The sequence below is a fragment of the Eutrema salsugineum genome, unplaced genomic scaffold, assembly GCF_000478725.1.
Source record: "Eutrema salsugineum unplaced genomic scaffold, Eutsalg1_0 scaffold_9, whole genome shotgun sequence".
Lineage (NCBI taxonomy): Eukaryota > Viridiplantae > Streptophyta > Magnoliopsida > Brassicales > Brassicaceae > Eutrema > Eutrema salsugineum.
This window is the reverse complement of record NW_006256342.1, coordinates 8791354-8804556: the sequence shown is the minus strand read 5'-3', so window position 1 is coordinate 8804556 and position 13203 is coordinate 8791354. Positions and strand designations below refer to the sequence as shown.

General features: G+C 34.6%; 2 protein-coding genes across 2 annotated transcripts; one reads left to right on the top strand and one right to left on the bottom strand.

Annotated features, from left to right (window-relative positions):
- Positions 1-1746: 1746 nt before the first annotated feature.
- On the bottom strand, positions 1747-2915 carry LOC18008557 (F-box protein At4g11590). Its single transcript, XM_024154387.1, is given in 2 exon segments — positions 1747-2421; positions 2424-2915. Coding segments are annotated over 2 exon segments (1167 nt in total).
- A 482-nt stretch (positions 2916-3397) lies between these two features.
- On the top strand, positions 3398-5396 carry LOC112084644. Its single transcript, XM_024153918.1, has 2 exons — positions 3398-3538; positions 3688-5396. Exon 2 carries the CDS (start codon positions 3972-3974, stop codon positions 4797-4799), a length of 828 nt encoding a protein of 275 aa, XP_024009686.1. The 5' UTR covers positions 3398-3538; positions 3688-3971; the 3' UTR covers positions 4800-5396.
- Positions 5397-13203: the final 7807 nt, after the last annotated feature.

Sequence of the window (13203 nt, the reverse complement as noted above, 5' to 3'; positions counted from 1 at the left end):
AGTTAATTTCAACCACTTAAAAATTATCTTCAATCTTTCGACGTAAAACTGAATCACTGAAATCTTATCCTCAATAAAATTCTATAAAAGTGTTTTTAGTTCAGGTTTTACAAATTTATTTTAAGATTGGACTTTGACGGCCCATAATACTGAATCCATTAAATACATATTTTGTTTTCAAAATTATTGGGCTTTAAAAAAACTATTATTTAATTAAACATTAACGGCCCGTAATATTGAATCCGTAAAATAATATTTCATTTTCTAAAATATCTTTAATAAGGAATGTTATTTGTATAGAACCACATTTTCTTTTTAGTTAATATAGTATTGTATAAGGCATTATCATGAATATATTAATTAGATAGATATACTTAATTCAAATGAATATATATATATATATATACATGTATTATTTTCATCATTTGGGATAAAATCTGAATTTATTACTAAAAAAAAGAGTTTGAGTTTGATTACATTGATTTAAACAAAAAGCTTAGGGCCCAAAGGAAAAAAACTATTACTGCAATTGTAGTATAATAGGAGTCAAACCACATAATAGGTTTGAATTACGCTAAGTCAAAACAATGAAACTGAAAGCAGCAATGTAATTAAAAAGAGTTGTAAAAAACAATGAGATAAATATAGGCTTAGGATTTGTTTTATTGTAAAAAAAGCTAAAAACATAAGTGGGGTCTTATTGTAAATATTAGAAATTTCTGGGCCAAAATGCAGAAATCTTCAGAAACTTGTAAAAAGTCGAGATTTGTTTTCTCACGAAAATGGTGTCGACCGAAACTTATGGTGGTGTCGCTCGACACCAAGGCAATAATCGTCTTTAAACGCAATTGATCCTTGTTTGGCTCAAAAATACTCTAAAATTTTCAATTATATTCCAAACACACCTAGACTTGTAAAGATTCCAAAAGACTAAAAAAATATTAGAAAAATTATATAGATAAAACTTATATCATGGTCAAAAACCATAAAAATCATAATATATCAATTACAAAAAGCGAGAGTCTAGCTTAAGTGTGAGTGAACCGTTGAGAAAGCAAATTTGACAGCCTTTTTTGAAAGCCGAGCAAGAAGTGAGTTTCTGATCGTATGGGCTAGTTGCTTGAAGATACCTTGATCTATACGATCTTCCCATATGAGATAGATAGTGGCCTGACAAACAAGGCATATCATAGTTTTGGAAATCAATAGAGTAGAGTTAGCATCCATGAGACGACCAATTCACAAAAGACAACTTCGTTGAGCTAAGTCCATGAAGGATAAGTCGCCGAACCTGTCTCGAGAAGCAGCAATGGAGGAACAAGTGGTCTCTTGTTTTTAGCTGAGAGTTGCAGAGACATCATTGTTTCTGGAACATGTATTCCCCATGATAACATTTGTTCAAATGATTTGTTAAAAAGAAACTTCATTTCATTTTGAAACATTCAAACCAATGCCAACTATTTTTGTTTTGAACTCATTAAAAGTGTACATTTTTGTTTATAACATACAATTCTTTATTTTTTCTGCCCGCGCTTTGCTAAAGTATATCTAGCTTCATATAATGCAAAAAAAAAAAAAAATGATATCCTATAAACCAGAAAATATAATAAACCGAGACAGGAGACATAAACTAAGTGTCAAGATCCCAAAGTAATCAGATGAATCAAACTGGTTTAAGCAACAAAGTTATACTATTATCAAACAAAAGAATTCTTAACGCATTATGGGTATCAACTCATAAAACTCTTATAAAAACCTAATACTTTCAACATAATCCGAAAGAACACATGCTCCTGTTTCTGTTCCTTCTCCTGTACTCAAGCGCTTCCATGCATGGTCTGGGTTTACTTCAATCTTGATTTTTCGAAAACTACTCCTATTAAGATCGTAAAGAATAACATAAAGCTCTCTAGAATAGTAAGGTACCAAAATAAACTCACCCTTGTGAGTAGTGCCTGTTATGAGTAAAACCTTAACAGGTTCGACATGGACACTGAAACTTTTCTTCAACCATCCATGTTTTTCCATCATCCACACATCAAATGTATTATATGAAACTCCTGAGGTTATGGCTACTTTCCCCTCGTAGGTTATTAAAGTGTAACCATGTCGCCTTGAAGCTTTAATGTCTGTGGATAATCCAGTGAAAAATTCCAACTTTTCGGACCTCAAATCAAATCTCATTAAGCTACGCTGCGACGATCCCAAACCCGTGCAAGCAACATATTACACAACATCATCTATGCACACACCGTTCGACCAAGGACGGTGAGGAACGTTACAATCTATCATTCTCCATGATTTTTGTGATCCGATTGTGATAACTTGATGTTGAGATGATGGAAGATTTCGATAAGCATCACCAAGTTTTTCTGTCATGCACAATACTTTGTACTGATCATTCACAGGATCATACATTCATACCCGAAAAAACTTTTAGCGATCCTTCTCCTGGTCTTGACTTTAGCTAAAGTTATGGACTTTCCCGTGGTAGGGTTACATATGATTTGTTCTTGACCACATCCGAGGCTTATTAAGCCGTTAACATAATGTGAAGGGTACACTATGTGTTTAGGCTTTGGGAACGGACATGTCAAACGTGATAGTAAGGACGTTAACGAGGAAGAGCAAGAGAAGAAGTACCAATTTTGCTGTCCTCTTTGTCTATCTAACTCACTGAAAGCGAATAGGAAGCGAGGCTGCGAAAAAGACCGAATCGGGAAAGATTTGATGAAATCTCGACTGCGGATGATCGTTGCCCATAACTTGGATACTACAAGAAACTTAGCTACGGATTTTGCAGGAAATCTCTTAATAATCTCGATCACTAAGTCAAGAGGGATTTCATCAAAGTTGTTCTTATCTTGCGACGTTTGTGGATTGATGTTCTTAGGCTTTTTGTTGTGTGTTTTCATGATCGCTCTTGTTTGGAAACCCTATTCTCTGTCTAGTCTTGTAAAGTAAAACTATAAATTTGAAAATAGGAGCAAGCCCGTAATATAAAACCAATGGGCTTAACCTACATACCCGACTGAAAAAGTGGCTAAGCCCTTGGATCGACTCTCAGTTATAACCTAAAATCTTATTTATTTTTAAGAATTTTAGAAGAAAAATAAATATATAAACGCACTCGTATGCATCAAATAGATGGATAATAACAATGTTGGAGAGGGTAACAATTTTTTTTCATACTGATGTTTTGCTTAAAGTATATTGAGTTTTCTTTATTTTTTATTTTTAATTATTTTTTAAATGTGAAATTTATATCTGAACAAAAAATTTTGACATAGAATCTGAAAAATAAACAACCGCCAACGTGAAATAAAGTCTAGTAGGGAAGCCGTTCTCTGATGGCGATTTTTTGGGCAATTATGTCGATTTCGGTGATCTGCTCAGGGATCCAAAAATTGCTGTCTTTTTCCAAATTATTTTCTACAGAGCACTTTTTTCCAATTTCGATGGGGAAGTGGAGCTGTTCAGCAACAGTTACTCTTATACATCGTTAATCTCCGTAGTGGGGAGAGATCTCCATTATGAGGTGAACATGGGCAGGAACCGCTATCGCAAATCCCTATATAACAGATCTCTACCATTTCCTTTACATACTCACAATCTCTTCGCAATTACTTATCAAATACTCTTTTGTTTTCAAGATCAAAATTTCATGATGGTTGAAAATCTACGCAGAGCAATCCAGGAGATCAATCTGGGAATCAACGATGAACCAGTGGCACTTCCAAGATCGGTGTGTAGAGAAGCTGTTCGGGTCAACCAATTTTCACTGATGGGCCAACCGCTGATACCACGTCGACAAAAGATTTGTGCAATCATTGCCTTCTTCCCGAGAATGTGGGGTCTCAACGGTATCATTTCAGCCCGACTAATTGAATGTAGGATGTATCAGTTTTTGTTTCCTTCGGACATTGATGCAATCAGTCCTGAATTGAGGACCTTGGGCTTTTAACGACCATATGACGATCCTTACAAGATGGAGTCCAACGATGAATGAATTGGATCTCAATTTCATTCCATTATGGGTGCAAATAACGGGAATACCACTGCAATTCCTGACACAAGGAATCATCAACCATATTGCAGGCGTCATGGCGGGATCAACAGATCAAGTGCTGGAAATGGATTTCGATCTGGAAGCAGTTAAGGCAGTGGAATTTGTGAGAGTGAAACTCAACTGGAACGTGGATCTCCCTCTGCGTTTCCAGAGGAACTTTCAGTTCTCACCATGGGTTAACACTACCCTAAAATTCCTGTACGAAAGGCTGAGAGGTTTCTGTGAAGTGTGTGGGATGCTTACACATGACACGGGAGCATGCGTCCACCACAATCCCAATCCAGACCAGGATGACAATCATAACCATGGTGATGGCAATGATGGGAATCAGGGAGATGCAGAAGATGGAGGACCGGTGAATATGGATCACGAGGAGGTTCCAAACCAGATGGAAGCGGCTGCAGATGGCCAAATTAATGAAGCAGATGCAGATGATAATTACGGTGATGACAATGAGGCAATGGGCCATCCAAGTGAAACTAAAGATGAAGAGCTCTTACCTTTCACCGATGAGAACTTCCAAGTGTGTATGGAAGCCTTTGTTCGAGAGAGAACTATCTTTATGGGAGATGATGGGGAGCATAGAAAGCAGAATTTCATTGCTTCTCTGTTTCTTGAAGGTGAAAGGCAAGCAAATCCAACAAAGAATCCTAGCTCCACCATGGAGATGGAGATGGAACATGGTGAAACAAGTGGGTACTCACGTCCAAATGCAGAGGTTGATTTATAACATGTTATGGCGGATTATCAACTGGCACTTGAGGAGTATGAAGCAGCGAAGCAAAGTCACACAAGGGAACTCCGGAAGAGAAGGTTTGTGGAGAATCTGATCAATGGAATGTTTACGCAAGATACCACTGCTGAGGTACACACTCCGTCTCCATCTGATCAGTCTCATACTCAAGGTGAAAGTGGAAAAAGACAACAACTGGATGGTGTGTGATGAGGGCATATACCACAAGCTCTACCTATACCAACTGTGAGACAAGGACCAAGAACAAGGTAAGGAACTAGAGTCTTGTGTGAGGAGTTAAATCAAGCCATTGAAGCGTTACTTAGTATCTACGAGCAAGAAGACTCTTTGTACCCAAGCTTTAAGGCCATGGTCCAAGAAAGAAGCCTGGAAGAGCCTAATGAAGAAGAAGCCTATCTTATACAAGACGGTCCAACAACTGAATTGCCACTTCTCCGACCCAACAAAGAAGTGTATCTATTCAGCATCAGCATCACGCCAACTTAAGACCATCCTAGCCGTCCAATCTACCAAGGTAAACTAATGAATACAATTATATTCTTGCCTAACTTGGTTTTCTGTCTTTGGTTTGTTTTTCAGGTTCTATTCATAGTTTTAAGTTTTAGAATATTTCTCTAGTTATTGCACGAGTCTGTACTTGCTTCTTTAGAGTCCCATAATTTATGTCATTTATTGTATTTGCTTCAAGTCCCTAAGAAGGGCAAATCTGCATCAGACTCTCTTATAAAGTCTCTTATAAGCAGCCGTGTATTTTTACCCTACTATCAATAAAAGAACGCACTTCTTCAAGCAATATTCTTGTCTTTAAATTCTTCAAATTCATTTGAGAGTTGGTGTTTGATCCTTCTTTTGAGAGCTGGTGTTTGATCCATCTCTCGCCGGTCTTATCAAAGTTTAGTCCATAAAACTATGTGGTGACCCTCACTCCACCATGTGCACCATTCGTTCCATCGTTTGACTTTATCATAGAGAGTTACACAACCAGCTGATTAGGTCCCATCCTCCTCCACCTAGAATCCATTCTCTGTCCTTGTTGAGAGCGTTACACAACAAGCAACAAGGATCCATCACTTCTATAGGCCTGTGCCTATATCAGTGTGTTTAAGGAATATGGAAGCTTTTTAGGATCGGGCTTTCGTAAAGGAGAATCTTTGGCTGAGAAATTTCATAATACTATAGGTAATATCTTCACACCAAATGAGATTCATGAAGATGCTTTTCAATCGGATATTACAGGACCAACACAGAAACAAGCAAGAACATCAGTGAGTCCTGTGATGGTGGACAAGTTTGAAAATGGAGGTTAATCTCCGGAAGCACTTTCAAAGATTCAAGCAGTGTACTCGGATGCAGAGGTTGTCCAAAATAAAACTCTCTACCAACACAGAGGCGTGGTGGGCCCGAATCCACCACCGGTTCCATGAGGGATCAGGTGTGGAACTGTCAAGGCTTAGAACAGCGCCTCACATTTTGACGTCTAAAGGAGTTACAGAGAATGTACCTCTTGGACTTGCTGTTCTTAGTGGAAACAAAGCAAAAGGACGATTACGTGCGTGATATTGGGGTTATGTTGGGGTTTACTGAAATGTGTATTGCCTCTCCTGATGGATTAAGTGGTAGTGATAATACCGTATTTGTACCCATTTTCACTATTGATTTCAAATGCTTTTTCAAAGGTTTTCATCAGTTTTAGGAAATTTTATTATGATTTATATGTATATGTAGTTTCAAGGTTCTTTTCTGGAAACTTAGAGAAAATGATGGTCAAATGGAAGAAATCCACATTTTCAGCTTAGTGTCAGACCGTCAGAAGTTCAGCCTCAAATGAAGACTTTCTCACCATCTGACCCAGCTCAAAATTTGGAGACAATCAAGAGGAGACAACCAGCTTTCCATAGAATTTTACATCACGAAGATCCAACAGTGCAATCAAAAGATACATGAAGAATAAGAGCATCTCCAATGGTCCTTCATTTTTCACCTTTTCTTTCATTTTGAAGATAAAAATGAAGAAATGTTCTCCAATGGTTTGAAGGAACACTGTTCATTTCTTCATTTTTTGAAGGTAAATTTTTTTAGTTACAAAATGTATCTTTAACTTTATACATGCTTTGTTTTATACCCAAACAAAATTTATATGTTTTTTTATCCAATTAATTTTAAAACTGTTAATTTTTTTAATTAAATTATAAAGTAAAAATACAGTAAGCACAATAAAAATATACAATAACATATATTATATATAGAAAATACAAGAACATAGCTCACAACAATATTAAAAATGCATAATTAATACGGAATTATAAATAATAAACTTAACATAACATAAACTTACAACTTAATAATTTTGAAAATCACTTCCAGGTCCATTAAGATGATTAAAATACTGTCCAAATGAAGTTGATGCTAAAGGAGGAGTTTGCTGATTTTGTTGTTGTTCAACCCTTTTCTGTAAAATCCGTGCTTGTTCAGCTTGAACATATGTACGAATATTCACATCTTGTATAGAATTTTTGTCTTGAAACAAATTTTTTTTTTCTTCTCTAAATTTTTTCAAAGCATAATTCTTATTTTGAATATCTAAATAGTGTTGTCTTTGGGAGCTGGTCTTCTTTAGTTGCTCCACAAGTTGTCTATTTTCTTCTTTTAAAGTGTTGATAACAAGTGATGTTTGATCATCATTTTTTTCTTTTCAGCTTAGCTTTTCTCACTCCAATCGGTCGTTTAGATGCAGACCCACCAATAATGTCTTCTTCATCATCTAACTTCAAAGAAAATGAAGTCAAACCTGAAGATGCTTGTGTACCAAAGTCTGGGGTTGGATTTTACGACTCCGAAGATGCATACCCAAAACCACATGGATTTGGTACGTTTCTAGCTGGAGTTTCACCATCTTTAAACTTCTCAAAATTCTTAATAATGCTCAACACATGATCAAATTTCCAGCCTGCTTTGTATTTTGGATCTTCCTTTAACATTATTTTGGCTTGATTAACTCATAATTAAAGAATTTATTAAAACTAATGTAAATGAATTAAGAAATCATATATTAATTATCACAAAAAATACTCACAATATCATCATTTGAAGCACCACTTGGAAGTCGATTTTAAGGACCAAAGCAAAGGGGAAGCCGCAATGGTCAAAGCAAGTAAAAGTGATTCTGCAGGGTTATATGTATCAGAAGCTCTACATTCTACAGATATAAGTCTAGAAGATGTGTGAGTTATGGATACAGTGTGCAGTTATCTCGGGTCATAAGGTAAGTTATGAGAAGTCATCACTGATCTTTGGTATGAGAATTGAGGAAAACCGGAAGCAGTCATTACATCACATCCTCAGAATTACAAATACTGGTGAGGGAGGGAAATATCTTGGCCTCCCAGGACAGTTAAGTCGTAAGAAAACTGAAGACTTCGATTTCATTCCAAAGAAAACCAGAGAAAAGATAGGAGGATGGTACAACAAATTCTTATCACCGGCAAGAAAAAATGGTGCTTATAAAGTCTGTTCTGCAGTCAATACCAGTATACTCGATGACATGTTTTCTCATTCCAAAAACGGTTTGTGATGAGATAAATAATATTTTAACAGAGTTCTGGTGGGGACAAGAGAATGGCAACAGGAAAATACCATGGATTGCTTGGAAGAAATTATCGATACCAAAAGAAGGAGGATTAGGTTTTTGTGATATGTACCAGTTCAACCATGTTTTTTTAGCTAAACAGGCGTGGCTTATTGCTTGATTATATAAAGGTTGATATTATAAAAAGTCGATATTCTTAGAATCGGCGTGTGATCGACAAAACTCATCATATGGATGGAAATCCATTCACACAGGAATGGACTTGTTGAAACAAGGTTTTCGGATTCAAATTGGAAACGGAAATTCAATACAGGTGTATAGGGATAACTGGATCCCTGATTCTCCTCCTAGACCAGCAGTAGTAAATCACTAGAATCTTAATCTTCGTGTTTCAGATCTCTGGTTAGAAGGAAAGAGGGAATGGGATAATGAAAAACTACAAGTCTTTCTAGTTCAAGAAGATATCACAAAGGTAAAACAAATTTTGCTATCTCAGGTAGCACAAGAGGATAAGATAATTTGGCCATATACACGCAATGCAAAATATACGGTTCGCTCAGGTTATTGGTTTGCTACACATCAAGCTATTGGCATTGACGAAATAGAACCACCGCAGGGATCTTTGGAGTTAAAAACAAGAATATGGAAAATGGATATTTTACCCAAAATCCAGATCTTTTGTGGAAAGTAGTCTCCGGAGCTATACCAACAGCAACTCGTTTAATCTCAAGAAACGTGAACATGTCTTCAGTTTGTCAGAGATGTTGTGTTGAAGAAGAGACAATAAATCATATGCTCTTCCAATGTATTCATGCTCAAGCTATTTGGAGATGCACTGGTCTCAACCAATTTCTAACTACCTCGGAAAATATAGAAGAGAATTTGGAATGTGCCTAAAAGTTATATGAAACTCGGGATTTGAGTATGGATCTTCGAGTTCTTCCATGCTGGATATTGTGGACTATTTGGAAATCTCGTAATGAATTTTTATTCCAGAAACGATTAACACATCCGAATGAAGATGCAGTAAGGGGAATACATGGAGCAAAGGAATGTGCAGCAATGGAAAAACCAGTTCATCTTTGCTCAATATGGTTTACAGAAACAGGGTTATCAAGATAAAGGCAGTGAATGGGAACCTCCACCAAAAGGCGGGTTAAAATGCAATTTTGATTCCAGTTTTGTTCAAGATGCAGATGCCATGAGTGTGGGTTGGATTATTAGAGATTATAATAAAACTTTTATTATGGTAGGCCCCACTTTATTGCAATAGGTATCCACACCATTACAGGCTGAAGCAAGAGGCTTTTTACATGTTGTTTAGACAATTTGGGCGCAAAGATGGAGAATGGTCTGGTTCGAAGGAGATAACATGAAATTGACAAATTTGATTAATCAAGGAAGAGAGAATACAGAAATTAGCAACATCTTATATGACATTTGTCATTGGATAATAAAACTCCCTCTATGCTAGTTAGATCAGGTCAACATGGAAAGAAATCAAGCTGCAGACATCTTAGCAAAGAAGAGTTATGTTTCAAATGTATCGTTTACTATATATAACTCTCCACCTCTTTGGTTGGAAAAATTCTTGTACTATTTGTTTACCGTTTAATAAAATTATAGATGTTCAAAAAAAAAAATCTGAAAAATAAACTGCTTTAAACCATAATCACGGGTGCTTAGCTTAACCAACGACAGATAAGAATCCGAGCTTGTCCGTTTTGTGATAATGGAAATAAAGACCACACTTGACTTATGAAAATGGTCTACAGTAACTAGACCAACCCAAACCGCTTTTGATTTCCATTATATTTTTTGTCTTTGTTTGGGACATAATAATGGAATATCCTCTTCAGTCTTGACAAGACTGTTTGAGAGAGAGAGAGAGTTTGACAAAAATGAAAAAGAGAGGGAGACCGAGAGAGACAGAGAGAGAGGTTTTGTGTATATGAGAATGGTCTTTGAATGGAGATGGTAATAATATGTAGAGAGTTTTTTAAGTATATTTTGTCTCGACGTCGTTGGTGTTAACATTTTCCGACTTCAATACATTTTTATACCTTCAATACATCAAAGTTAAAAAAGTATAATAAAAATTATAACTTACGTTAAGTATTTTATTTTCGCGAATATGAACTATTAATCTTATTTTTTTGGTTGATTAAATAAACGTTTTTCACTTCTTTTTTTTTTTTGCAAAAAGGATTCACTTCTTTTATTAGGTAAATAACTTTGGAAGTAGATTACAAATACCTTTGGCTTGTTAAAGTTTCACCCTGATTTTATGTAAATAACATTCTGTAAATCTGTTTTTCTTCGTAGCTTCGAAATGTTATTTTATTCGATAACATACTTTTTTTTGTTAAAGGGTCTTATTCGATAACATTTGATAACATACTATACTATCTGAAATACATATGTCAGCTAATTTGATAAATATACATTAGTTTATAAGCAGAGGCAGATCAATAAGTTCAAAAACTTTTTGCTAACCACAATAAAATTGATCATATATTTATATACTAAAAGAAAATTGAACTCTCAAAATTTCTAGAATTAAAAAAGAATTTCACAAAGGCTTTTCTCTAACTAACCAAACTCTTTATATTCTTTTCAAAAAAAGCTTTCTGTATTCATTGTTATAAGGTTTTTGGCTAAAGCATGGGAATTAAAAACTCATAATTGTTGCTAAATATTACAATATTTTATAAGCAGAGGCGGTTCAATAAGTATTAAAATCTTTGTGCTAACCGTAAAAAAATGGTGATTAATTATTCATACTACAAGAAAATTGAAACCTCGAAATTTCTAGAATTATAAAAGGGTTTCAAAAGAGGTTTTATTTAGTACTCTCTATCTTCATTTTTATAAGTTTTGGCTAAAAGCACGGGTTAAGAAGTCATAATGAAAAGAAAATTTTAATTTAATACTTAATGAAAATCAATCCAACCATTCAAAGTAAATACTATTAAATACAAAAGTCATAGCATGTATTTTGCATAGAAACTTGTAGGAATCAAACAGAATGAAATCTAAACATCTTATAAGAAAAACATAAGAAATACATACAGAAAAAGTTAAGAAATTGAACCCTCAAAAATTTTAGGACCTTCAAAATTTCTCAATTTTTTTTTTTTTGGTTGTGTACAATTGCTCCTCCTGCACATGTGAAGTTATGCGAGGGCTAGAACTAATCTAAAACCAATGTGCGTTATAACAGAGTATTAAAATATTATTGTGAAATAAGGTAATATGGGTAAGCAGTAGTGCCAGTTTTCGGTGGACCGGGGCAACCAAATAGTCGAGCCAAATCTCACGCGTGACCGCAATGCTTGATAATAGGTTGATTCTTTTTAGCAAGTTTTTGATGGAAATGGCAAATAGGTTTTTTTGTTTTTTTTTTGCCAAATGGGTTTTCAATAGTAGAGTTGTTTGTTTTTTAATATTGTAGGAAAAAGGCAAGGAACGTGCATCCTCATCGTCCACATACCATTTCCAAATGAGACAGAATCTCATAAAAGCGGTAAGGTGTCAAGTCATCTTCATATAAAAGTCCCCTTTTTGTGTCCTTTTGATTTTTTTTTCAATATTTTCACTTTGGAATCATCCCACGACAGTGATCATACACAATGATATTTTTTCCCTTCAAAATGATAGAAACTTATCGTACTTTTTAAGTATTTTCTGACATTTCTAGTCAACCGAATATCGTGGAAATATCATAGGAACGAAACTGAGATACATGATATCAGAAGAATTTACAAAAAAGTAGTACTAGCAATTATTTCTAGGCCTAAAATTATATAAATTTTCTTAAGTAAACATCAATATTGTTTGTCGAGTTGGAAATTTCGGTTGTGAAAATTCCCGAAACAGAAAGCTTTAAAGATAGCATAAAGAAAAGAAACGGTGAACTTTTGAACCTTGATCTGCCTCAAACAGATCATTCCTCCAAACAGTTTCTTATTTGGATATATATATATTAACTTCTAACCATCTACATACCCTTTACTTCTTTAGTGCCAAAAAAAATTAAAAATTGTTTATATTTACAAAGAAAAACATCTCTAATGTATTTTTTATATCTTTATTTTGTTAAAGGTTTTACTTTATATCTTATCTCTGCTTTTTAATTCTTTTGTTAATATAATTTATATGCAATATGACTGGTAAAACTTGTGTTGTGCGTGGAATCTTGTCCTCCTCTCTTGAAGTAAAAATTGCTTCAGGTATGTATATATTATTGTTTTATATAATTCGAGTGAGCCAGATAAACCTCGACTAATTCCAAGGATGTGCAAGTTTGGTGGATACAAAAACACCATATAAGATATTCGGCTAAATCCTAGAGCCAGCCAACTAGTCTAAATGTGATTTTTTTTAATATGTATGCAAAAATGTTAAACATCACTTATAATGAAACAGAGAAGTATTTAAAAGAAGTGATGTATTTATGTGTGTATATATATACATAGATAGTTTGTTACAAATATATTTTGGAGTTAAAATATATAATTTTGTTGTTACTTTATTGTGGGTCAATAATGTACAGTATTTTTGTTTGTACAGGCCTAAAACCGATCATGAATGAAAACAAAAATGTTGTTTTCCAGTTTTATCTTAAAAGTCAAAAAAAAAAATATTGTGGTTCCAGAAATTTGTAACCCCATGAACATTGTCATAATTGATTAACCTTGCCATGATCGAACATGACCAAGTCCCTCAAATCCGTCATGAGTATTAGAATGGTTTACCATTATTTAAATTAAAGTACATATTCTCTTATCTATA